At 35.6% G+C, this 24,839-nt stretch overlaps 1 protein-coding gene and 1 pseudogene across 2 annotated transcripts in view; one reads left to right on the top strand and one right to left on the bottom strand.

Moving 5' to 3' along the window:
- TYR (tyrosinase) overlaps positions 1 to 23,669 on the top strand; it is a 124,429-nt gene extending 100,760 nt beyond the window's left edge. Inside the window, exons 4-5 of one of the 2 annotated variants that reach the window (XM_010357232.2) lie at positions 14,391 to 14,572; positions 23,049 to 23,669. In XM_010357232.2, the coding sequence (XP_010355534.1) occupies positions 14,391 to 14,572; positions 23,049 to 23,275 (409 nt within the window). In that variant the 3' untranslated portion in view covers positions 23,276 to 23,669. The remainder of the gene's footprint in view (positions 1 to 14,390; positions 14,573 to 23,048) is intronic. The other variant, XM_030918202.1, reaches the window with a different exon arrangement.
- LOC115893536 lies at positions 21,620 to 22,539 on the bottom strand (annotated as a pseudogene).
- Positions 23,670 to 24,839: the final 1,170 nt, after the last annotated feature.

Below are 24,839 nucleotides of genomic sequence, written 5' to 3'. Positions count from 1 at the left end.
AGCTCTTTGTAAGACAAGCACATTTCCTCATTTGGCTTTGTATCTCCAGCACTCAATGCAATGCTTATTACATGCCAGGCACTGTCCTAATTGATGGGGATTAGTGAATGGTACAATCTACCAAGATTCAAACCCAAATCATCAACATCTCTTAGACCTTTTCTTCTCCAAGTTCTGATATCTAAACACTAGTGATTCATAAAATGTTTCATACTCTCTTAGATAATTTGAACACATTTGGAATCTATAGGGAAAAATACACAATTCCTATGTATTTTATGTATGGTTTATGAGACTTTATAAATAATATGAATTCAATCTCCTGGTTGAATTCATTTTTTTAACTGGCAGGCACTGTAATGGACACACGACATATAATGACCAATAGGCAACATCGTTGCTTTCAGCAAATTTCCCATATAGCTGAAAAATGACACATGATCAAATAATTGCAATGCAATATGACAAATGTGATAATCAAAGGAGGAAAATGTCAACTCTTAAAAGTTTTCATAAATGTAGCCATTGAGCTAATCTTAAAAGGGCAAAAGATGTAGGAGAATATAAAAGTTTAAAGAACCCATAAGGAAGAAAAATCCCGAAACAAAGTATTTATAATTTTAACAACAATAATAATAACATCAATACTTACTCTATGCTACACATTACTGTAATTGATTTTACATATATTAATTCAGTTAATGCTAAAAACAATCCTTGTAGTAAGTAATATTACCTATTGGTTTCTTAGGGCTTCCATGATACAATGCAAGCATAACTCTAAGATATGGAAGGTTTGGCTTCAGACCATGACAATAAAACAAACATTCTAATAAAGTTAGTCACATTAATATTTTGATTTCCCAGTGCATATAAAAAGCTATATTTACACTATATTGTAGTATATTTATGGTGCAATAACATTACGCCTAAGAATAAAATGCATATACCTTACATTAAAAATACTTTATGCTGCCTGTTATCCCAGCACTTTGGGAGGCCGAGGCTGACGGATCACGAGGTCAGGAGATCGAGACCATCCTGGCGAACACGGTGAAACCCCGTCTCTACTAAAAATACAAAAAATGAGCCGGACACCTGTAGTCCCAGCTACTCCGGAGGCTGCGGCAGGAGAATGGCGTGAATCCGGGAGGCGGAGCTTGCAGTGAGCCCAGATGGCACCACTGCACTCCAGCCTGGGCGACAGAGCGAGACTCCGTCTCAAAAAAAAAAAAAAAAAAAAAAAAAATACTTTATGCTAAAAAATGCTAACAATATTCTAAACCTTCAGCAAGTTGTGATCTTTTCTCTGGTAGGTCAGACCTCTGGTAGGTCTAGCAGGTTGGTGGTTGCTGACAGATCAGGGTGATGGCTGCTGAAGTTTGGAGTGGATGCAACAATTTCTTAAAACAAGAAAAAAAAAATAGAGTTTGCTACATTGATTGACTCTTCCTTTCAAAAAATGTATTCTTGTAGCATGTGATGCTATTTGATAGCATTTTGCCCACAGTAGAACTTCTTGCAAATATGGAGTCAATCCTCTCAAACCCTGCTGGAGCTTTATTAGATAAGTTTATAGAATATTTTAAGTACTTTATTGTCATTTCAACAGTGTTCAGAGCATCTTCACCAGAAATAAATCTCATCTCAAGAAACCATTTTCTTGCTCATCCATAAGATGCAACCCCTCATTCATTCAAATTTTATTATGGGATTGAATAATTTGTTTCCATCTTCAGGCTCCACTTGTACTCTAGTTCTCTTGCAATTTCCCCCACATCTGCAATAACTTTCTCCATTGAAGTCTCTAACCCCCTCTAAGTTATCCATGTGGTTTGGATTCAACTTCTTCCACACTTCTGTTAATGTTGATATTTTGACTACCTCCCATGAAAATTAATGTTTTTGATTGTATCTAAATAGTCCCTTCCAAAAGGTTTTCTATTCATTTTGCCCAAATTCATCAGAGGAATCACTGTATGTCAGCTATACCCCTACAGAATGTATTTCTTAAATAATAATGACTGAAAGTCAAAATTACTCCTTAATCCATGGGCAGCCAAATGGATGCTGTGTAGGTAGGAACATATCTCCATCAGCGCTCTTGGGTGACCTTGTCAATGTGTAGTAATATTCTGAATGAAAATTTTTTTTTTTTTTTAAGAAGTAAGTCTCAACAATAGACTTGAAATATTCAGTATATCATGGTATAAACAGATGTGCTGTCATCTAAACCTTGTTCTATTTAAAGAGCACAGGCCGAGTTAAATGTAGTATTTTTGATGGCCTTAGGACTTTTGGAATGGCTTCAACTAAATAAGCACTGGTTTCGACTTAAACTCACCAGCTGCATTAGCTCCTAACAAGAGAGTTAGCCTATTCTTTGAAGCTTTAAAACCAGGCATTGAGTTCTCTCTAGCTAAGAAAGTCCTAGATGGCATCTTCCAATAGAAGGCAATTTGTCTACCTTGAAAATTGGTTGTTTAGTGTAGTCACTTTCATCTATTATCTTAGCAAGATTTTCTGGTTAATTTGCTGCAGCTTTTCCATCAGAACTTATTGCTTCACCTGGCACTTTTATTTTATGAAAATGGGCTCTTTTCTTAAATCTCTTGAACCACTGCCAGCTTCAAACTCTTCTTCTTCATCTTCCTCACTGCTCTCAGGACTCACAGAATTGAAGACAGCTGGGACCTTGCTCTGGATTAGGCTTTAGCTTAACAGAAGGTTGTAGCTGGTTTGATCTTCTATCCAAACCACTAAAACTTTCTCCATATCAGCAATAAGACTGTTTCACTTTCTTATCATTTATGTGTTCATGAGTAGCACTTTCAATTTCCCTCAAGAATTTTTCTTTTGCATTTACAGCTTGACTACATTTCATATAAAAGGCCTAGCTTTTGGCCTATGTTGGCTTTGGACATGCTTTCCTCATTATTATTTTTACCTCTAATATTTATCTAATATTATTCCTACCTCTAGGTAATTATTCCTACCTCTTGATTTAAAGTGAGAGATATGTGACTATTCCTTTCAACTGAACATTTATAGGCCACTGTAGGGTTATTAAATGACCTAATTTCAGTATTTCTACGTGTCAGAGAACAGGGAGGCCTGAAGAGAGGGAGAAGGACTGTTGGCAATGGAGGTGGGAGGGAAGGAGGACGGCTGGCAGGTGGAGCAATCAGAACATACACGAAACTTCATGATCTTATATGGATGTGGTTTGTGGCACCCCAAAACAATTACAAGAGTGACATCAAAAATCACTGATCACAGATCATAATAAGAGATTTAGTAATATTGAAAAAGCTTGAAATATTGTGAGAATTACCAAACTGTGACAGAGACATGACGTGAACACATGCTGTTGGAAAAATGTCACTCAGAGACTTCTGCAATGTGGGGTTGCCACAACCTTCAATTTGTAAACAATGTAATATTTGCAAAAAGCAATAAATTGAATTGTAATAAAATGTGATATACCTGTGCCACAGACTGGGTAGCTTAAGCAACAGAATTTTTTTTTTTGTCTCACAGTTCTGGAAAATTAAAGTCTGAGACCAAGGTGTCACTAGGGTTGGTTTATTTTAAGGCTTCTTCCCTTGACTTGTAGATGGCCATCTTTTTTCCTGTGTCTTCACATAGTCTTCTCTGTCCCTGCCCATGCTCAAATTTCCTCTTCTTCTAAGGACTTCATTCATATTGGATTCTGGCCTATGCTAATGATTTCATTTCAACTTATTATCTCTTTAAAGATCTTATATCCAAATAAAGTAACATTCTGAAGTATTAGGAGTTAGGACTTAAACATTTGAATTTTACAGGGATATAGTTTAGCTCATAATATGTTATAATCCCCACTTCACTGAAAAGAAGAGTGGAGTACATGAAGTTAAGTAGCTTGCCCCAGTTTGCAAAATTATTAAGTATCACAATCATCTAGCTCCAGAATCTGTGAGGCTAGCCTTTAGATTGTATGATTCTCTGTTTATATTTTAAAATAAGAAACAAAATTCACAGATCTATTGAATTTTTAGGATATCTCTTTTGTTTGTCGCACACCATAATTCACAAATAGCAAAAATGTGCCTATGTCTATACCATAGGCATACCAATTTCTTGAAAGCTAAGCGGGGTCTAGCCTCATTAGTACTTGGATGGGAGACCAAATAGCAAATATTTAAAATGTCTTGTCTGAGGAAATTAAATTGGCTCCTGTATTAAGCTGTAGAACTAATGATTTCTGCTCTGTGCAAGTATAATGACCACAACTAACCTCACTGCATGTTAGTCACTGTCCTTGGTGTACTGTACACCTCATCTCATTTATGTTTCACAGCTCTTTGAAGTTTGTTATTATCCACATTTTACAGAAGAGCAAACTGAGACTTCCAGAGATTATCTCCTCTCTCCTCACAAAAATCAATAACAGGAATTTGAAACAAGGTTTCTTAGGAGGAGGTTTTGTATTTCTGGCTTCTCTTCGTGCTCCCACATCCCAAGGGTAAAGTTAGGATGCCTTGTATAAGCCTTTGTGATTGTGGAAATCAGACTTTCCCCTCTTGTATGTTCATCTGGCAGGTTCTTCCTATGTTCATAACAAGATATATTGTACTGCTTTCCCCAACTCCCTTCACTTTCACTGCCTGTTGTGAATGTGAGCTGTTTAGGTCCCTTTCAGCACTCTTAAAGTCACCTCCCAAGTACTCTGTGGCCCTCTTCAGGAGGGTATTCTAAGCTAGTCATCATGGATATGTCTAGGCCCAGATCCAGCATCTCATGTTCATGGCATTCTCTTTGACCTACTTATCTGTTGCCACCTCATACCCTACTAAGCCAGTGCTGGTCTACAGGTCCTCATGGCTTGTGAATAAAACAGGGTTTCAATTCCACAAGGATAAATCATATGTCTTTAGACTACTGATATTAGTGTTTCACAACTCTGCTGTCACCCTTTCTTACATACTCTGAGAGATTTTGTCATCAAATTCTGTTTGTCACGTGAGGTGAAATCAGAAGATGCCTAGTTCTCACTTCTGTGTATAGCTTTGAAAGGCCTGCTAATGCTTGGAACAAAACATGAAAGCCTTGTCCACCTTTCTGTTTTAATTCCCAATTACTAATTTCTTGCATGTTAGTGGAAAAGCATTAAACTTGGAACAGAGCACCTGGATTCTGGTCCTATCTCTGCCAGTTGGGTGTTATAATAAAAGCCACAGGAATATAAAATGGAACCCCAGATCTTCTACTGCTTTCTAGTTGAGTTACTATTGGCAAATTCTTAAACTCTTTGACTTAATTTCTTCTTCTGTAAAACGGAAGCAATAAAATATTAAGCAAGATATTGTTCAAAGGAAAACTTTAGCCAAATTAAATTTTAAAAGAGTTTAATTGAGCAAAGAACAATTCATAAATCAGGTAGCTTCCTGAGCTAGAGTAGGCTCAGATTCTCTAGCACAGCCACGTGATGGAAGAAGATTTATGTGCAGAAAAAGAAAAATAACGTTAAAAAATGGAAGTGAGGTACAGAAAATAGTCAGATTGGTTATAGCTTGGTGTTTGACTTATTTGAACATGGTTTGAACAGCTGGCAACCTTTGATTAGACAAAACTCAGTGATTGGCAAAAGAATAGACTATAGTCTGTTTACAAGTCCATTTAGGTTATAGTTCACAATGTACAGAGAAATCTTTAGGCTGAACTTAAAGTATGTAGGAGACAGTTTTCAGCTAAACTTCATTTAATAATACATTAAGAGTTTATTTTATAGAAATTGCTTTATTGCTAAATTTGTCTTCTGGGTTAGATTATAAACTCAAGATTATTGGGTAAATAGTTGACACCTACTGTGTGCACGGCCCTGAGAAAACAAAAGATAAAAAGCTGCTATTCTTCAGCTGGTTGGCAGCATTGATATTCCCCCAATGTACTTGTGCCTGCTTTGAAAACAACAATGCCTCTGCCTCTATTTGGATTTGTTCCCTCACAGTGAAAGAAAAAAGAGTGATTGTGATCCTGAATTTCTGAAATAAGGAGTGTGTTTAATGGATAATCTAGCATCTGCTTTCTGTACCTTTCCCACCCTGTTGACAAATTCTCCTCCATCTGCATTGCTTAAAGCTTAGTCAGAAAGTAACAGAAACCTCCTCATGGAGAGAAAGGAAGGAAAGAACAGAAACCTAGATAGGGAACATGAGAGTGTCAGAGAAAGAAGCCCAGATAGGTCAGCCAGAAGATCTGGGTTCTCATGTTAACTCAGTCCCTTACCAACTTTGTTCACTACTTTCTCTCTGCCTTTTTTTTTTTAAGTATGATTTCACGTTATCTCCTTCGTTGTATTTGTTATGCTAATACATATCCTTTCCTGATCTTGCAATGTATTCATTGCTACTCCTTGAGTATAAAGAGTGTGAATCCTGAGTCCTCTGAGAAAAGGAACACTTAAGGTGTTTAATGCTAATTAATGCAGGTGTCTGTTGGATAAACAGCTTACATTTCAAGATGAAGGTCAAGCAGAGCGTCTTCCAAGAGAGAGAAAATCTACACATCAGACTTTGGTAGAAGCATATGCATACTCGCATCTGCAGAAACACCCCTGTCATCCTGTGTAAACACACAGAGAACAGTATTTACTATTATTAGTAACAGAGTGGTAGCCAAGACCCCTTGATTCCAGTATTGGTTGTACCGTTAACTGTGACCTTTAGATTCAAATTTTATTTTGCCTCTGTAAATTGAGGGGTTTGGAAGGGAGGTAAACAAACTATTGCTTTTTCAGAACTGAGTCACTCATTTGTATTTTCTCATTTTATCCATAAGTATTGTTACTCGACATTTCACTTCCTTATTTTATTTAATGAGCACACTGAGGCCTCGGATTAAGGCCCCGGATTAAGTTTAAATGGAAATGTTTATTATCATTTAAAAATTACAAATTTGTTTTAACAAGTAACTGCTTCAAAACAAGTACTACATGAAGAAACAAACAAAGAAACAAAAAGAACAAAAAATATAGGAATGCACTGGCCTTGCTATTATACAACTACAATTCAATACATTTTGAGTGACTAGAAATTTGAGTGGCTGGAGGCACCTCAAGCTGTAGTTCTCAAAGACAGTGCGATTGTCACATCATCTGTCCTGGCCTTTCAGAAAGATGACATCTAAGAAAAATAACTCCAGATTCTCTTGTATTTTCATTATCTCATTATTCCCATGGCTTCAGTTATTAGCTAGAGGTTGGTGAGTTCTCCATTTGTGTTTCCAAAGTTAATCTTACTCTGAAATCTAGACCCAGATATCTAGCTAATGACCTGACATCCCCATTGAAATGTCTCAAAAACATCTTGCAGCACAGCACATCTAGAATCATGACATTAACATCCTCCCCTAATATTCCACTTCTTCAGGGATTTCTATATCTGGTAATACAAACACTTTGCTCAGTAGCATAAGCCAGAAAAGCAGGCATTTTCTGTGGTACCTGGCCCCTCAGTTGTACTGCTTGGACTTTCGGACGTCATCTTCTTTCCTGGACATAATTTTCTCACTCATTTATCTCCCTTTATGCCTGCATATCCACCAACTCCTACTCTTCCTCAGTCCCTTCTCTGCAATGAAATCTGTCTGGTCTTTTACAAATGATAATCTGTTCATGTTACAATTCACCATCCCAGATACAAACAGTGATTTTCTATCACTCTTAGGAAAAAAACACAAATCTCCCTAACATGGCCTCTGCTACCCTTCATGATTTGGCCTCAGTTCACCTTCCTAGCCTCATCTGGAGCTATTTGCTCCTTGATTCCCATAGACATATTGGTCAATTTTTAGTTCCTTGAATTTGTCATATACTTCCGACCAAAGATTCTTTCCAAATTCCATTCTGTCCTTCAGAAATATTCTTCTACCATTTCTCTAAACAGTCATTCTTCAACTTTTGAAGAATGCACCATCAAAGACTTTTCCTCAGGCCACAGACAAGAGGAGGTTTCCCCATTAAATCCTATTACCATGTTACATTCTTCCATATTTACCAGTCCATAACTATAGGCTGATTTCCAAAATTGCTAGTTAGTGTCTGTCTCCACCACTAGACTCCAAATACCATAGGGCAGAAAACTTCACCAATGCGGGGCACAGAGCCAGTTTATTATAGATGTTTAGAATATAGTCATTCATTTATGAAATATATGAATGATGTATTACATCGAATCAGTTCCCAAATATCCAACTATCTTAAGGCTTCCTTGTTTGTTCTTTTTTTAAAATCGATGTTTATTTTATAATTATTTTATTTGTAAAAATGTTGCAAAGATAGGATGGAGAGTTCCCACATTTTCCATACCCAATTCCCCTATTATTAACATCTTCCCTTGATATGGAACATTGGTGGACATTAGTGAACCATGGTGCTACAATTATTATCAACCACAGTCAATACTCTATTTAGATTACTTAGTAGTTACCTAATATCTTCTTCTACTCCAGGATCCCACCCAGGATACTACATTATATTTAATCATCCTGTCTCCTTAGGTTCCTCTTGCCTATGATAGTTTTTCCGACTTTTCTTGTTTTTTGATGACCTTCACAACTTTGAGGAGTACTGCTCAGGTATTTTGTAAAATGTCCCACAGTTGATATTTGTCTGATATTTTTCTTATGATTAAACTGGGATATGTGTTTTGAGATGGACAACCATAGAGGTAAAGCACCATCCTCTTCACATCATATCACAGGTGTATAGGGACTCAAAATGTACCCCAAAGTATGGTGCCTTGGGATGCTGAGTACTTTGAAGTAAAGGAGATTGGAAGGCCTCAGAAGCAAAGTCTCTGTCCCCTCTTTCTCCTGTGAAAGAAACCATAAAAACTAGACTACCTCTTCCCCAAGTTCATGAAAACTAGAACCTTTCTTTTCCAAAACAAGCCATAAACCCTAAAAATATTACTATCATCTTCTCTCATCTTTCTGTGTAGCAGCTGGCCATAAAGAAATACTCTGACCTACGTTGTTTGATAGTAGATCATAAAACCTTCATTTCTAAGGTCCTCCCCTATATGTAGAAGGAGGGACTGCTGCACAGAGAGATCAAAAAGAATACAAACAGACAGGTCTCATTGGATTGTTTATCTCAGCCTATTACCATTAGATCATACCCTTTTGTCCTGTCAAATTTCTGCATCACTGGCCATAAGCATAAAATCTAAGCATAAAAATAGACAATTTTCCCTGGGTCTTTGGCTCTTTTTTCTGAAGTCTCCCATGTCATATAAAACTTCAATTAAATTATTATGCTTTTTTCTTGTTAATCTGTCTTTTTTTTATAGGAGTGTTGGCCATGACCCTCATGATGGATAGAGAGAAATTATCACACCTCTATACCCCACAAGGGCCATGCTATTAACATAACTTACCATTGTGAATGTTAACCTTGATTACCTGTCAGAGGTAGTGGTGGTCAACTTTCTCAAACTGTTAAATGATTTCACCATGGTTTGACACTGTACTCTTTGAAAAGACATCACTGTGTGCATCCCATACTTAGTGAGTGGGGAGTTATATATAGTACCTTCAGGGCAGAGTATCTACATAATTATTTGAATTCTTTTACATGATCATAATTATTTGAATTATTTTACATGATAGATTTATGTATTTCTCTCCATTTATTAATTTATATATTTATAGATTATATCTGTATAGACTCCTCTGTCTTTATTTTATATGGCTTTATTTTGTGGCTCAAACTCTTCCAGCTTTAGCCTTTAGGAGTGATTTCAGTTGACTACTCTGTCCCTTTGACATATCTCTAACATTGTGGATGGTTGTAATTTCTTTGAACATATCCTTACTTTATGGCACTGCAAGATGCTCAGCATTCATCTTATATGTTTCTTATTCCAGCCCTAGAGCCTGCCATTTCTTCAAGGAGACCCAGTTCTCTTTATTGGAGAATATTTCTTCTGTTCTGCTTACTTTTTCTTCTTCTGGCATTCCAATTATGCATATGTTACATTTTTTGGAAATTATCCCACAATTCTTAATTATTTTTTATTCTTTCTCTTTGCATTTCAGTTTGGGAATTTTCTACTAACCTAGCCTCAAGTTCACTGATTCTTTTCTTGACCATATCAATGCTCGTGATATATGCAACACTGTTGGAGTGTTTTTGATTTCTAGCCTTTCTTTTGATTTTTTCTTAGAGTTTCCATATTTCTGCTTCCATTATTCATGGGTTTTTTGCATATTATTTACTTTTTTTATTAGAAATGTTATTATAATACATTAATTTTATATTATGTATAGTTATTTAAAATTTATATTATTCACAATTATTTCAGATTCCGTGTCTCATAGTTCCAAAATGTATATCATATCTGAGTTGGGTTCTAATGATTGCTTTGTCTCTTCAGATTATTTTTCTTCTCTGTTACCATGCCTTGTAATTTTTTGTTAAAAGCCATATATGTTTTATTAGGTAAGATAAACTGAGGTAAATGGGCTTTTAGTGTACAAATTTACGATATTCTGGCAAGGAGTCGGACAATGATTAAATGTTTGTCATAGTTGTTATGGTTTTGAGATCAGAGGCCTCAAGTTTCTCTAGTGTATTTGTTTTTGTCTCTATTCTTGGTTTTGGGTTCCCCTACATACTCTTCCTTAGAGATAGTTTATGTATTTCAGCTCTTTTAGCTGCAATCCACTGTTGTTATACTGAAGCTTTGTTGGATGGTGGTAAAGTATGAGGGAGGGGGAGTGTTCAAAATATTCTAATTAAACCTTAGTCCTTTAGTAGACCAGTGCATTGGGGCTTCACAATACAGTTTTATCTTCTTTTGCCTCTGCCCCTCTATTTGCTTCCCTGGCTGCAGTATTTCTATTTATTTCCTTGAAACTCTGACACCTGTGGCTTATATTTACTTCCCCTTAGGTGAGACAGGAAGACTAAAAGAGGCTGTACTGAAAGGAATTCTCTTCCTGACTGGGATAAGGCTCTAACCATTTCCCCTGGATCATAGGGCTTTGATATGGAGAATGTCCTGGGTATATTTCACAATGGTCACTCTCCTCCTCTCTGTGACAGAATAAGGAGAGTATCTTTCTGAAGTCTTCACCATGAAAACCTGGTGGAGTTTTTGGAGGTAAAGCCCCAAACATGTAGAAGTTCCCTTAAGACAGCAGCACCCAGGAATTTCCCACTATGGTCACTAGTCTAGACTCAGTCTCCAGCCATTCATCGAAGTGTTTCAGCGTTCCTACCACTTTAGGAATCCAGCTGCTCCTGCCCCTGGTAAGCAGATCTCAGCTATGTGCCTCTGGATGAACCCATCTCTCCACTTTTGAGGATGGCAGTTTGCCCCACAACCTCAATTCTCTCATGGGTCCAAGAAAATTTGCTGATTATTAATTTGTCTATTTTTTCCTTTATTTAAGGATAAGAGTGACCAGAGTCTTTACGGACCTGAAATCAGAGGTCCCATGCCAGCTTTCATTTATAGAACATATCTTTCCATATTTCCATCTGTAGTCATCTCTACATTTTTCTAATTTTTCTGTTGTGGATTTCACTGTTGCTCAGATTTTCAGAAAACTATCTAGATTCAGTTCAAATTAAGTTTTGCTAAAAAGATGACTACCCCCTCCTCCCTAAATGTCAACGTAATTATCTAAATTAAACATTAGTATTCCCATGTGAGCTATTCTAGACATGGTTTGGTGAAATTAACTGAAGTTGAGAGTCACTGGTGAAGAACTTAATCAAGATTAATACCTTCATTTGAAAAGGTTGATGAGGTGGGTGAGCATATTAATGGTTTCATCCATTAAATCTTTTGATGCTGAGAATTGATGCCCTTGCCCTACTTAGGTAAAGAATTTTTATTTCATGGCAGAAACAAGATTATTTACAAATTGAACTATAGTAGTAATTTTTCTCAATTGGCAAAAGGTACAATTTTTGCCTCAAGCCCTTATCTAGTGGCTCATTGTATATCAGGCTATTCCAAAATCAGTCAAAGTTTGACAGGGGTGGTAGAGGGATTATCAGACAGCCTCCTTCTCATTTCAAAAAATTAATTTACCAATTGAAAATGCATGGTTTAGTACAAATGTCTAATAAAAATTATTTGTAATATGATTTTTTAATATTTTCTCTTTTTTATATAACAAGCAAGTACTGATTTTGTGAAGAGAAGAAAACCATAGAAGTTAAAACAAAAGGACTAGTTTATAAAATCATAGGACTTTAACAAAATTGGGGTTTATTTGTTAAGCCAGTTTCTAATTTCTTGTGTTGAGGAAACTGAAGCACAGAAAAACTAATCTTAAATCTTCTAATTTCTCATTTTTGCCTATCAGAATAATAAACATCACCAAAGGCATTGCTCACATATACATGGCTTTGGCATTTCTATTACAGCTTATGTTATATCTCATCAATTTTAAAGTGTTTCTAGTATAGTCATAATACTGAGGAGGGGGAAGAAGAGGAGAGAGGAGCTGTGAGAAAGATAATAGTTTTTACTTACCATTTGGCAAGCACTTACCTGTGTATTTTGTGTTGTTTTAATTAATCCCCTCATTACCTTCATGGCATAAACATAATTCCCATTTTGTAGAATAAAGAAGATCAAACAGATTATAAAATTTTGCAAATCTTCCTTGTCGCAACCTATAGAACTCATATTTTTACATAGGTCTATGTGTAGGTTGACCTACAGTAGATACTCAGTAAATATTCATTTAATAATTGCACTAATTTAGAAAGTATTTGGTATGCATGAACCAGATATTTAGTGTTTTTCAGTGGACTGCCAATTCCTCACTAAATTCACAACTGAAAACCAACTTTGACCACAAGTAGTGTTTCAAGTTAAGATCCTCTAATAAACAAAATTGTTTTCTGTCATGGAAAAAATGATCACCATTTCTTCCATTTGGCTTCCTTGCTCTGTTTGTTTTTGTGCCTCAAAATATTGAAAATGGTTTTCTAAAATTGTATTCAATTTATTTGAAGCAATATCACTTCTTTTTCAATACCACCTTTTCTACCATGTACCAACCTTTGACCTGCTAGCTTAAAATGTACAGCTAAGTAACGATAGCTTACTTATTTAGTACTTTCACAAAAACTATCATATTGGAAACAGGTAGGACAGATATTATTACTCTTATTTTAGGGATGAGGAGGCTAAGTCTCCAAGTTCAGTGATTTGCTTAGAGTCATACAGTCAGATGAAAACACAGAGCTAGGCCTCAAGGAGAGCTCCCCAACTCCAGCTCTTGTGATCCTTCTTGTATGTCACAAGACTTGATAATGCAAGGCCATTCTCTTTGTCATATTGTTAATGGTCCCCTATGAATTATCCTACAACTTGAGTTTCTACTCCATTCTTACTGGAGTTTGCAATCCTTTAACTTTTTAGTGTTTGTTCTAGTCAAAGCTTTTAGTTGCATGAAGCAGAAACTAACTCTGCCTGATTTAAGTAGGAAAAGAATTTGCTGAGAGGCTATTGGGTAGCTCACAAAATCATGGAGCATCAGGTTCAGAAACAGGTGAGAATAAGCAAGAAGAGCATCAGCTAAGACAGCTGCCAAAACCATGCTATAGAACACAGGGCACTTCCTGGGCAATGGATTCCTTTGCTGGTACATCCGGCTTTGCTGCCCCTGAAAACTAAATATTGTTGTATCAACTGCCACTGCCCATTTCTAGGATGGTTTCCGATTGTCCCTGCTTCTTTGTGTCACTATCTCCTGTTTCAAAGTCATGAATAAGTATGTCTGATTGGCAGAATATTTATCATATGGTCATACTCTAACTTTAGAAAAAGCCAGGAAACCAAGTACAAGTATTTAAACCATTATCATTGGAGGTAAGCTCTGTCTCCCATCAAGACTCATTAAGCCCACACTTCACCTATCACAACATGGATGTTTAAATCGTTGAAAGCCTCCCAGTAGAACCAAAAAAGTGACCAAATTCCAGCACTGTTTCCAATTTAGTTTTATATGTTCTTTCTCTGGTCTTTCTTTGGGACAAGCAATATATTTAATTTACAACTATGATGGTCACTCAACCAATGGTTACTTTATTTTGCAGCATTCCAAAGGTTCACAACTCAATGTATAAGTTTTATTCACCTCCTAAGAAATTATTATTTCAAAGCTACCCTCAATATTTATTTTAAATGAGTGAACTTCTTCAAGGCCTGAAAGAATAAACTGATACTTTACGAAATATTTTTGAAGTATAAAGAATATATTCAATATCTTTTCATGTCTCCAGATTTTAATATATGCCTTACTTTACTTTAAAAATTTTCAAATATGTCTTTTATACACAATATGTTTCTTAGTCTGAATAATCCTTTCCTCTGCAGTATTTTTGAGCAGTGGCTCCGAAGGCACCATCCTCTTCAAGAAGTTTATCCAGAAGCCAATGCACCCATTGGACATAACCGGGAATCCTACATGGTTCCTTTTATACCACTGTACAGAAACGGTGATTTCTTTATTTCATCCAAAGATCTGGGCTATGACTATAGCTACCTACAAGATTCAGGTAAAGTTTACTTTCTTTCAGAGGAATTGCTGAATCTAGTGTTACCAATTTATTTTGAGATAGCACAAAACCTTATGCTTCTACAATGTTATTCCTGAATGCTTTAAATCGGGAAAGTGCATTATAATCCTTAATTTATTACCAGTTTAATAAAAATCTTAAGATCACTAAGAACAGAGAAATTTGCAAAGGATGGAGGTGTGGTAAGAGGAGGGGCTTCCTGTAAGTCTCAAGTAACAGGTCTTCCCTTCCTTCTATGAAAACCACAGTACATAAAGAAGAGAGCTTACTGGTAACTATTTTTCAAAGATTTTCCATTTAGGATTTTATGATGTAGTCTCTGTTTCCATTTTCAAAACATGCTGGACTTTCATGTGTTAATGCTTTTGAATATGCTATTGTTTCTGCCTGAATTCTGACTCTATTTCTCCATTTGTCAAACTCTCAGATATAAAAATCATTTTATACTTATAGTCATGTTTACTCACGCCTTTCTCATAGTTACATAGTATTTTTTTCTATATATGAATCTGTCCTGGGTTTTATTCTTCCCCAAACCCCCAAGATCAGAATTTATCTCACAAGCTTCTCCATTCTAAGCATCACATTTTATCTGGTATGGACTGAAATCAATAAATCAATTTGAGTGCAAGTGATATTTATCGTGAAGTGTCATTTCTCTTAACTAATATAAGTGAAGTTTGCTAGAAAAATGTCATACTTCTTAATACTCAGGTCATTTTTGGATATATATTTTAAAACACTGTAAGTATTCTATCATGCCAGGTGTTTTTTTTATGTGTCTGCAGTGAGTTGTTTATTCTTTACACACACATTTATTGAATAACTACTTTGAACAAGACATTGCCTTAGATACTATGGATACAATGGTAAACAACATAGTCTCTGTCTTCATAAAATTTACAATGGAAGAGAAAGATCTTAACTGCTTGCTTAAAAACTCATTTATGTAGAGATATGTCTAACTCCAGGGGTCAATGAAGTGATATTTCAGATGACATCAATATGACAGGTAGAATTAACTAGTTGAAAAGGAGGGCATGATTATGAGTTTGGGCCATATTGTTAGAATAATGCAAGCCACTGATAAATTTTAAGCAGGTTATAATCAAATTTGAATTTTCAAAAGATTATTGCAGCTTCAGTGTGTAGAAAGATTTTAGCAGTTGGAAAGCACAAGCAGAAAGGCAGTGTAAATGCTATTGTAAGAGTCTGGGGAAGAGGTAAAGGTAGTTTAAGTTGCAGTGGTAGTGGCAGGAAGGGAGATAGAAAGCATGATTAATTTGATATTATTTTAAAGGCAAAATTTACAGAACTTGGAAAATGATTTATATACCAGATGAAGGAGATTAGGAATGGCTTTATGCTTTCTGGCCTGTGAAACTGATGAATGGTAGAATAATTCACTGATATAATAACAAGAGGAGCAAAGAAAGACTTGGAGGAAGGCTTATGGTTTTGTTATACAGTGAAATGAAGTTATATGGGACAGCAAGGTAAATGTCTCTTGAGAAGTTGGATACACAGGCCTGAAACTCAAAAGTGGTGTCTGAACCTCAGATCCAAATGTGAGAGATATCAGCATACAAACTGTTGACTCAGCTAATTTTTAAAATCCTATGGGGGGTGATTTTTATTCTGTTTTACAGGTAAGTAAACTGAGAATCAGAAAGATAAAGTGATTAATTTTAAACTAAAAGCTAATAAGTGTCAAATATTGAATCCAAAACTTTACCACTCCATCCCTGCACAGAGAGGAGGGTTCCCTTTAACCCCTATATTGTCTTCTACACATATGCTCCACCTCTTTGTTCCTTCCCTAAGTGTACAAATGGATACTTTTTACTACAAAGGCAACAAAATTGCCTGGATGAGCCAGGGGAAAAGAAGCTCAATGAGTCATGTTAGAGGCTTGAAGGTATTTATTTCCAATTAAATTTAAATAAACAAAATTTATTTGAAATGCCTTAGAGTAATTTTCATACAGCTTTGAATTTACAAAGTTAATTTTAGAGAAGTTTGTCTTTAAAATAAACAACAGCAGATACTTGGGAGGCTGAGACAGGAGGTTCACTTAAACCCAGGAATGTGAGGCCAGTTTGGGCAACACAGCAAGACTCGTCTCTAAAAACGAAGTAAAGTAAAACAAAACAAAACAAAACAAAACAAAACAAAATAGCTAAACTAAGTAACAGCAATTGCCTATTTTCTGTTTTATGAATTTTTCGATATTGTTGCTTCTGTTGTACTTTCAAGAAGTTTAAAATGTATCTCTATTCATAGCCAAATTTTAAGCTTACTTAAAAATTATTTTAAATATCTTGATATAATTTTGTTCAAAGGGATTATTATTCATCATCCAGGTAGGTACTCATGCTTATAATTACTTAAGTGATTTCTGTAACAGGGCAGCTGATGTCTGCCATTTATAAAACATTCTCTTATAATTGAATTTAGTGATTCTTTAGAAAATTGAGTAGCAGGTGATTTTCTTGTATGTATAACTAATTTACAAGGTGAGGCCAAAAAGCTTTGGCAATGAAGGGTTATGTCCTCAATGTTGTTGATGCATGTAATCTTGCTTTCTGGGTAGCAGAAAAGTTCTCTGTTGAGAGCATCCTTCTTCCCATACATTACAAAGGACCTGGAAATTTGGTTTCAAAAATGAGAAGGGGAAACAATGTTCATAGTAACTGCAGTGCCCCATTCTGCCAATGGAATTTGATGACACTTCTATCATTTGTGAATTTGTTGAATAGCTCTTTTTGGCTATGTGTACACCTCTGTGCATGCTGTTCCTTTCTGCCTAGGATGGATTGCCATCAACATTATATGCTCAGAGTCTAACTCATTCTTTTACTCAGTGGAACAGTCTTCTTGCTGCCTTCCCTGACTTCACAGAGAGATGTAGGAGGTCTCTTCTCCATGATCCCTTTGTAACTTCATCAGAACATTACTCTTGAAATGATTTGTTTACCTGCCAGGTGCTGAGGGTGAAAAGGTAAATGAGACAGAGTGTCCCCTAACAGGTAGTGTATCTCAATGAATATGTGATTTTTTAAATAAATGAATGGAAGAATGAAAGATAAAACAAGTAAAACATAATACTTGTTCTTGAGAGTTTGTGACAAGCTGGAAAAGTAAGATATATATAAATAGATATAATCATAATAAATGGACATTTGTGCCAAATGTCACAAGGCAGCAAAGAAACTAGTTTGAGAATCCAGAAGAGAGAATGGAGCTGAGTCAGCAGTTGAAGCAAGTTTGGAAAGAAAAACTCCTATTGTAAGCTGATTTAGTTGAAATATTGATGAAATTACTATTTTATCATGATAAGAATCAACAGCAGTTGTAAATTGTTTTCTATATGGTAGACATTGTACCGATGGCTAGATATACATTGTCTAGTTTAATAGCTCCAGGCAGATTCCTAATTCATTAGAGTAATGGCCCCTAACTACTTCATGTGTTTGTTTTGTGAATAAATGGGCATGTTAATGCACTTTGGAAATGATAGCACATAAAACAAAAATCTACATAATTATTCTGAAAAGAATGGATGACAAGAAATATAGGACTTCACATAGGGAAAGATGATAAAAAAATTATGACATTGGGAAAGAACAAAAAGGTGCACTATTGGGGCTCAAAATCAGATAGCTTAGAAAGAAAGTCTGAATTTTAGTTTAAAGACGTTGAGAAGTAAAAGTGTTTCAAAGATAGTCCCTTGGTGACAGTAAAAATCGAGACCACTTGGAATGAATTGAAGTGGAGCAATAATAAGAGAAGCTGGAGAACAGGACTGACATAGAAATAGTGTTTAAAAGCTGTCAAAACACTGGAGCCGAGTCTTTGAAAAAAAGAAAATATTTATTATGTAGCCTCTATGTATCCTGCCTTTTTTGGACATTTTAAATGTACTATGTATTGAAGCCATTAACAGCAATCTAAGCTAGGTATTGTAGTCCCATTTTCAAAATAATTTTAATATATATTAAAAACAGTAACTTTCAAGGTCTAGGGTTTACCCTGGATTATAGAGTCCATGATGGTTCACCAACAACCCATCTATATTATAGCTAGTCAGAAAGGAAAAGGTAAATGGGCAAAGATATATTTTTTCTTTTTAAGGGAACTTCCCCCAAAGTTATACATATATTTTTGCTCTAGACTTGAGTCACATAGCCATGACTTGCTGCAAGGTAAGCCCCGGATGCACCCTCTTCTTTCTGCTATGTCAAAAAGTAAATTTGTAGTATCTTCTGTGTATGTTCTACATACATATCTTCTATATACATTATAGAGAGCAACTTCTATAGAGGAATTGTTTTGTTAGAAAGAATCCATTTGCTCTTACTGAACAGATATTCAGTATAGACTTCCTCATTTACTCAAATCTTATAGTCTCCGAAATAGATTCTATAGTTATATTTACATAAAATTTAAACATTTCTCCTTAACTGCTATGTGCCTTAAATATGTAGTTGATTATGATAATGAGATTTGTTTTTCATTATATTTATTTTTAGGTTAATTGTTGATGTACAGGGAAGTTTATGTAATCCTTATCTAGCAGTATGTTTTTTTTTTTAATATGCATTATCTGATGATGGATTTCCTATAGTTATATCATCTATTAATTGCCTCAGGTACTTTTAGTAGCATGCTTTCTACTTGTATCAGTAAAAAGACATTCTTTTTTTATTTTGGAAAAATAATAATAGAATAAAACAAAAATAAAAATCACCTATAATCTTATTGTTAGACTGATTGCTTGTGTTGTTTTAGTCTCCGTTGTACTTTTTCTTATACTTTTTTTCCACATACACATAAGGTGTTTAGCATATGTTTTAATTAATTTAATTTTATTGAATAATATATGCATGTTATTTTACAAGCCAAAGAGTGATCCAAGACTTATAAGAAAAGACTTATGCCCCTATATCAGCTACTGTAACCCTTTTAGCTATTTATTCTGCTATTTTGCTCTGTATTTCTAAATAATAGGCAAATATTACTATCTGTTAATTCATCAAGTTTATCTCTAGAGTTCCTTACATTTAAATAATGATTTTAACTCGCTTACAGCTTCCCTGTTCTTTCATTCATCTTCTCAGTATAGTATTATCATATTTGGGGGCAAATCCACATCTAGGAATTGTATTGTTTTCACTACTACAATATTATTTACAATTCAACCAAATAGTATGCTATGATTACATTTGTTTTCCTACATTCCTAATTCCAATTCTATTGGAATTAAGACTTTTATCTTTTTTGTTTTAAAGCACCCATCACTGTTTATACTAAATTTTAAAAGGAATTGTAAATACCACCTCATAACATAGTGAAATATGGGCAATTTATACATTTTTCACCTGGGTGACATCCTTTGTGTAGGTCTCCCCTTCTCATTCTACACCTGCCATTCAGGGACATTCCTTCACCATATCTTCTGGGTACAATAACACATTCAGTCATTCAGTAAATATGTTCATTCTCTCATATGTGTTTCAGATACTGTACCAGATTCTAGAATTATATCAATGATGAAAACATACTATTGGCCTTCAAGGAACCATTTTAATAGAAAAAAAATATATTCATGTAATAGATAGCTGGAATATAATGTGATGGATGTGATAATAGAGGAAATGCTAAGCCAGTAACATATTGGATGCTGTCTCTCCCCAGTGCCATGTTCTTATGGTGGTTTGAAGGAATATAAATAATCAGGAGGCTAAAGACTTTTCCCTGTTCAGATTTATTTTTAAAATATATGTGGTCAAAATCTGTTGTTGCTTTTTAAAGTAATGTAAAACTATTCACCACTATTCACCTTTATTTACAATAAAGGAATCAATATATAATTGGATAACATTCTGATTACTACAAAGTTATTGTTTATCCTGGTTTCTGCTGAACCAGCAAATCGAATATTGAAAAGACTGAGTCTACATGTAAGGAATGAGTTAAGGTGAAGAAAAAATATGCAAGTCAATACATTATAAAAGTTGTTCATCCATTTATGGCAGCAGATTCTAAACTGCCAAATCTCCAACCATCTGATTGGGTTCCTATAAGCCACATCTTAGACATACCATGAATCATTACTTTTTAGTCAGTATAGCACAGGGATTTCAACTTTTTGTAAAGGAATGGCTTGCTAGAGGAATATTTAAATATCCATTAAACTAAGTCTTGTTTAGATAATTAAAACACAGCAGGATCTGTCTAGTTCCCTCATCTGGTTGGGGAGGTTGTTGGTAGTAATAAAATTATTCCTTTTAGGAATTTTGCAAACAGCCTGTTCATTTATATGACCAAGGGTGTAGATAGGGATTCTTATATGGCTGCTTTTAAATGATTCATTTAAATTGTCCAACTAATTATAGAATCATCTGTTTTATTTGAAATGTATGGCTTCAGGAAAATTTTGAATTTAATTTGATGTGATTTATTTCTTAGGTTGCTCAGAATGATGGCATCTCAAAAACATGGGCTTACCCATGATTTTTGTTTTGGTGAATGTTTAAAAACAACACAAAAAGCCATTTACGCATGCATTTTATGCACACACACACACACACACACACACACACACACAGACACACACAACCCAGAATGGTCCTTAGGCTGAACACAAGTTCTGATTGAGTAATGGCTATGGAAATTTTCCGCAACATTTAGAAATGCTGTTCTCTAATGCAGAGGAAATAATACATCATGATATCAAATGTTCTTTTATGATAAAGGAAGCAACTACAGAAAGCTTTTATTTATTCAAAGTAACCAATGATATTGATGGAAAAAAAAACACACACAACAAAAAAACCCAACTCTCCCAATACTACTTTTAAAATGAACATATCAAAACTGATTTTCATTAGAATGTAGTTATTTTTCCACACTAGTTAATTAAAAGCCAAGACCCAGATTTATGTATATATTTATATATATGTTTATATATATATTTATGTGTATATTTATATTATATATATATCTCTCTCGCAGTGCAAACAATTAAGCTTCATCATCTGGACAAAAATACCAACTTACTCTCTCTTTGTAAAAAGCAATTACAATTTCAAGACACTTCATATTTGCTTCTTTTGCTAGCACCAAGTAGGCCTGATGTGAATATTCCCATTTCAGGAGAAACATCCATTCTCCACTGCTGCCCGTGGCACCAATTATTCTTTCAGGATCAACATCTCTGGTGAAGCTTCTTGGTTTGTCGGCAGCAACTCTTTTCTTCTTTGATTTGCTGTCATTAGATTCACTGTCAGATAAAGACTTTCTTTATTTTTGTACCTTTTTTTTTTTTTTGTTACCAGCTTTTTGAGAATTAAGAAATGGTTCAATTAACTCTGGACAATCTAAATTTTTTGCAGGGTCCCAAGTACTGTCAACATCTGACATCCCTTCCACTTCAGGAAATGCTCCACCTTCCCTTTTGCTACAATTGGATCCAGTAGTTTTCCCACAGATTCTTCAGGCTCTGCCTCTTTGACTTTTTAACCCTTTTCATTCTGTTTTTCTTTTTCCTCCCTTTTTAAAAATATTTGTTTTTATTTTTTGCAATGTAGTTTCATTTAAGGCTTTTGAGTGTTTTTTTGTTGTTGTTGTTGTTGTTTTTTGCTTGTTTTGGTTGTTTGATTTCGGCAGACCTGAAGGGCCATTATTCATACAGATATCGGCTCCCTTAAGCCCCGCCCCTCCAGGCTTTACTTTCAGCGTCCTGAGGCCTATCAAGGCCAGGCCCCCGTTCTCTACCAGGGAGCGCAGGGTTCTTGGTCCGCGCATCTCTGAGGAGAAACAAAGGCCCAGAGTATGGGCGCTCCAGGGTACCGTGGCACAGGGCCCGCTCCTGTGCTCCGGCGGCCCGGTAACCAAGAGCGCCCCCCACCACTGAAGCCTTGGGACAAAGGGACAACCCCCATGTGCCAAAATCTGTTTCAAGATTTAAGACTGTGACCTCTGTGAATACAGAGATTGTTCAAATGCCCTGGGGTTCTTGGGAGGCTTCTAAGATTACCGAGCATTTGCCAACATTACTATTAATGTTTGTCAAATAATTAAAAGACTGGATTAGTGAATGATTAATGATGTAACAGTGTTCTATTGATAATCGGAATAGTTACAAGATCCTTTTACAGAAAAAGATGGAAAAATCACAGCTAATATTTAATTGAGTACACACTATATACCAGGCTCTGAATCACTAACGGATGTTATCTATAAAATTCAAAAGTTCCAACAATGGGGGTATTTTTTTCCTATTTTTCTGATGAAGTAACTGAGGCTTTGGAGTATTAGGTATAACTTTCCCAAGCTCTTACAGCTAATAAGTAGTAGAGCTGGCCTCCAAAGGACTGTGAAAGGTTGAAGATGATGGTGATCTTAACAATGGTGGTAACAATAAAAACAATGGCATGTCTTTCTATTTCAGACTCAGACTCTTTTCAAGACTACATTAAGTCCTATCTGGAACAAGCCGGTCGGATCTGGTCATGGCTCCTTGGGGCGGCGATGGTAGGAGCTGCCCTCACTGCCCTGCTGGCAGGGCTTGTGAGCTTGCTGTGCGGTCACAAGAGAAAGGAGCTTGCTGAAGAAAAGCAGCCACTCCTCATGGAGAAAGAGGATTACCACAGCTTGTTGTATCAGAGCCATTTATAAAAGGCTTAGGTAATAGAGTAGGGTCAAAAGTTAGAGTGGCCTCACTCTAACTCAAAGTAATGTCCAGGTTTCCACAGAATATCTGCTGGTATTTTTCTGTAAAGACCATTTGCAAAATTGCAACCTAATACAAAGCGTACCCTTCTTCCAGCTCAGGTAGAACATACCTGTCTTTGTCTTGCTGTTTTCACTCAGCTCTTTTAACATTTTCCCCTAAGCCCATATGTCTAAGGAAAGGATGCTATTTGGTACTGAGGAACTGTTATTTGTATCTGAATTAAAGTGCTCTTATTTTACAAAAATGAAATAATTTTGATTTTTGCCTTCTGATTATTTAAAGATATATATGTTTTATTGGTTCCTTTTTTATTTTAATAAAACAGTGACAAATCTACATTAACTGACTCCTTTAGGCTTCAGAAACACATTTTTTTTTCTTCACAAAGTATGATATTCCCCTATATTTTACATTTCTGCTCCAAAATATATTATGGACTTCAAATAGAAAACAACCTTTAGCTCTTTCCTGTCATAGCTCTGACGATATTTTTTAAGGTCATGAGAACAAGGGCCCAGCCTCTACAACACATCCAGCTAAGCGCCTGTCTCAAGATGTGTCCATTAAATATTTTAATGATGATAATTATAAGTATATTAACATATTTTCACCTTCTAAAAGTATTTTATTAGAGAAAGTTTACAATGCAATCAAACATTTGAAGTTTGAACAACTCTCTGAATATCAGCCTTTCTGCAGTTCTAGTAAAATAACTCATTTCCATTTTCCTTGCCTATTAAGATTTCAAATTAGGATGTTCAGATAATCCTACTACTTAAATTTTGGGCCCCTATTGATTTCCAAAAAAAAAGTACAATTGATATTACATTTGTATTATGGCTATGCATAGCACAAAAGACTAGGACCAGTGGGTAGAATTTATAGTGGGCCCAATTTTAGTTTAATAAGAGGAAACACTGTTCAATACTCAGAGTTCCAAAATCAAAATGGACATCTTTGGACAATAATAAGTGGTTACCACTGGAAGTCTTCACATACTAGATTGGGTGGCTAATCTATAGAGAAAATTTAAGCAGTGAGTCTATATCATATTCATTTAAATTGGCCCAGGGTTCTTGCCAACTCTCTCCCCACTGTAAAGCAAAGGTAACCATGCTCTATAAAAAGTCCCTATTACTCTTCCACATTATTTCAGGGTGTTTCACCATTCTTTCTTCCAGCCTTCCAACCAAATTTATTTACTTTGTCCAGGTGTTTCCAGCTCTTCAGTTTCCTTATACCTAGCTGTGCTTGTCTGCTTAGGATTTACAAATAGTATTTCAGTTTGACTGCTTTTGTTTCCAGTGTCATCTTTGAACACCATACTTTCTCTGTCCCTTGGTGGCATATTAAAGGCAGACCTGGCCGGGCGCGGTGGCTCAAGCCTGTAATCCCAGCACTTTGGGAGGCCGAGACGGGCGGATCACGAGGTCAGGAGATCGAGACCATCCTGGCTAACATGGTGAAACCCCGTCTCTACTAAAAAATACAAAAATCTAGCCGGGC

The sequence above is a fragment of the Rhinopithecus roxellana genome, chromosome 15 (genome assembly GCF_007565055.1).
Source record: "Rhinopithecus roxellana isolate Shanxi Qingling chromosome 15, ASM756505v1, whole genome shotgun sequence".
In the NCBI taxonomy this organism is placed as follows: Eukaryota; Metazoa; Chordata; class Mammalia; order Primates; family Cercopithecidae; genus Rhinopithecus; species Rhinopithecus roxellana.
The sequence above is the reverse complement of the archived record's forward strand: the minus strand, read 5'-3'. Positions and strand labels throughout refer to the sequence as shown.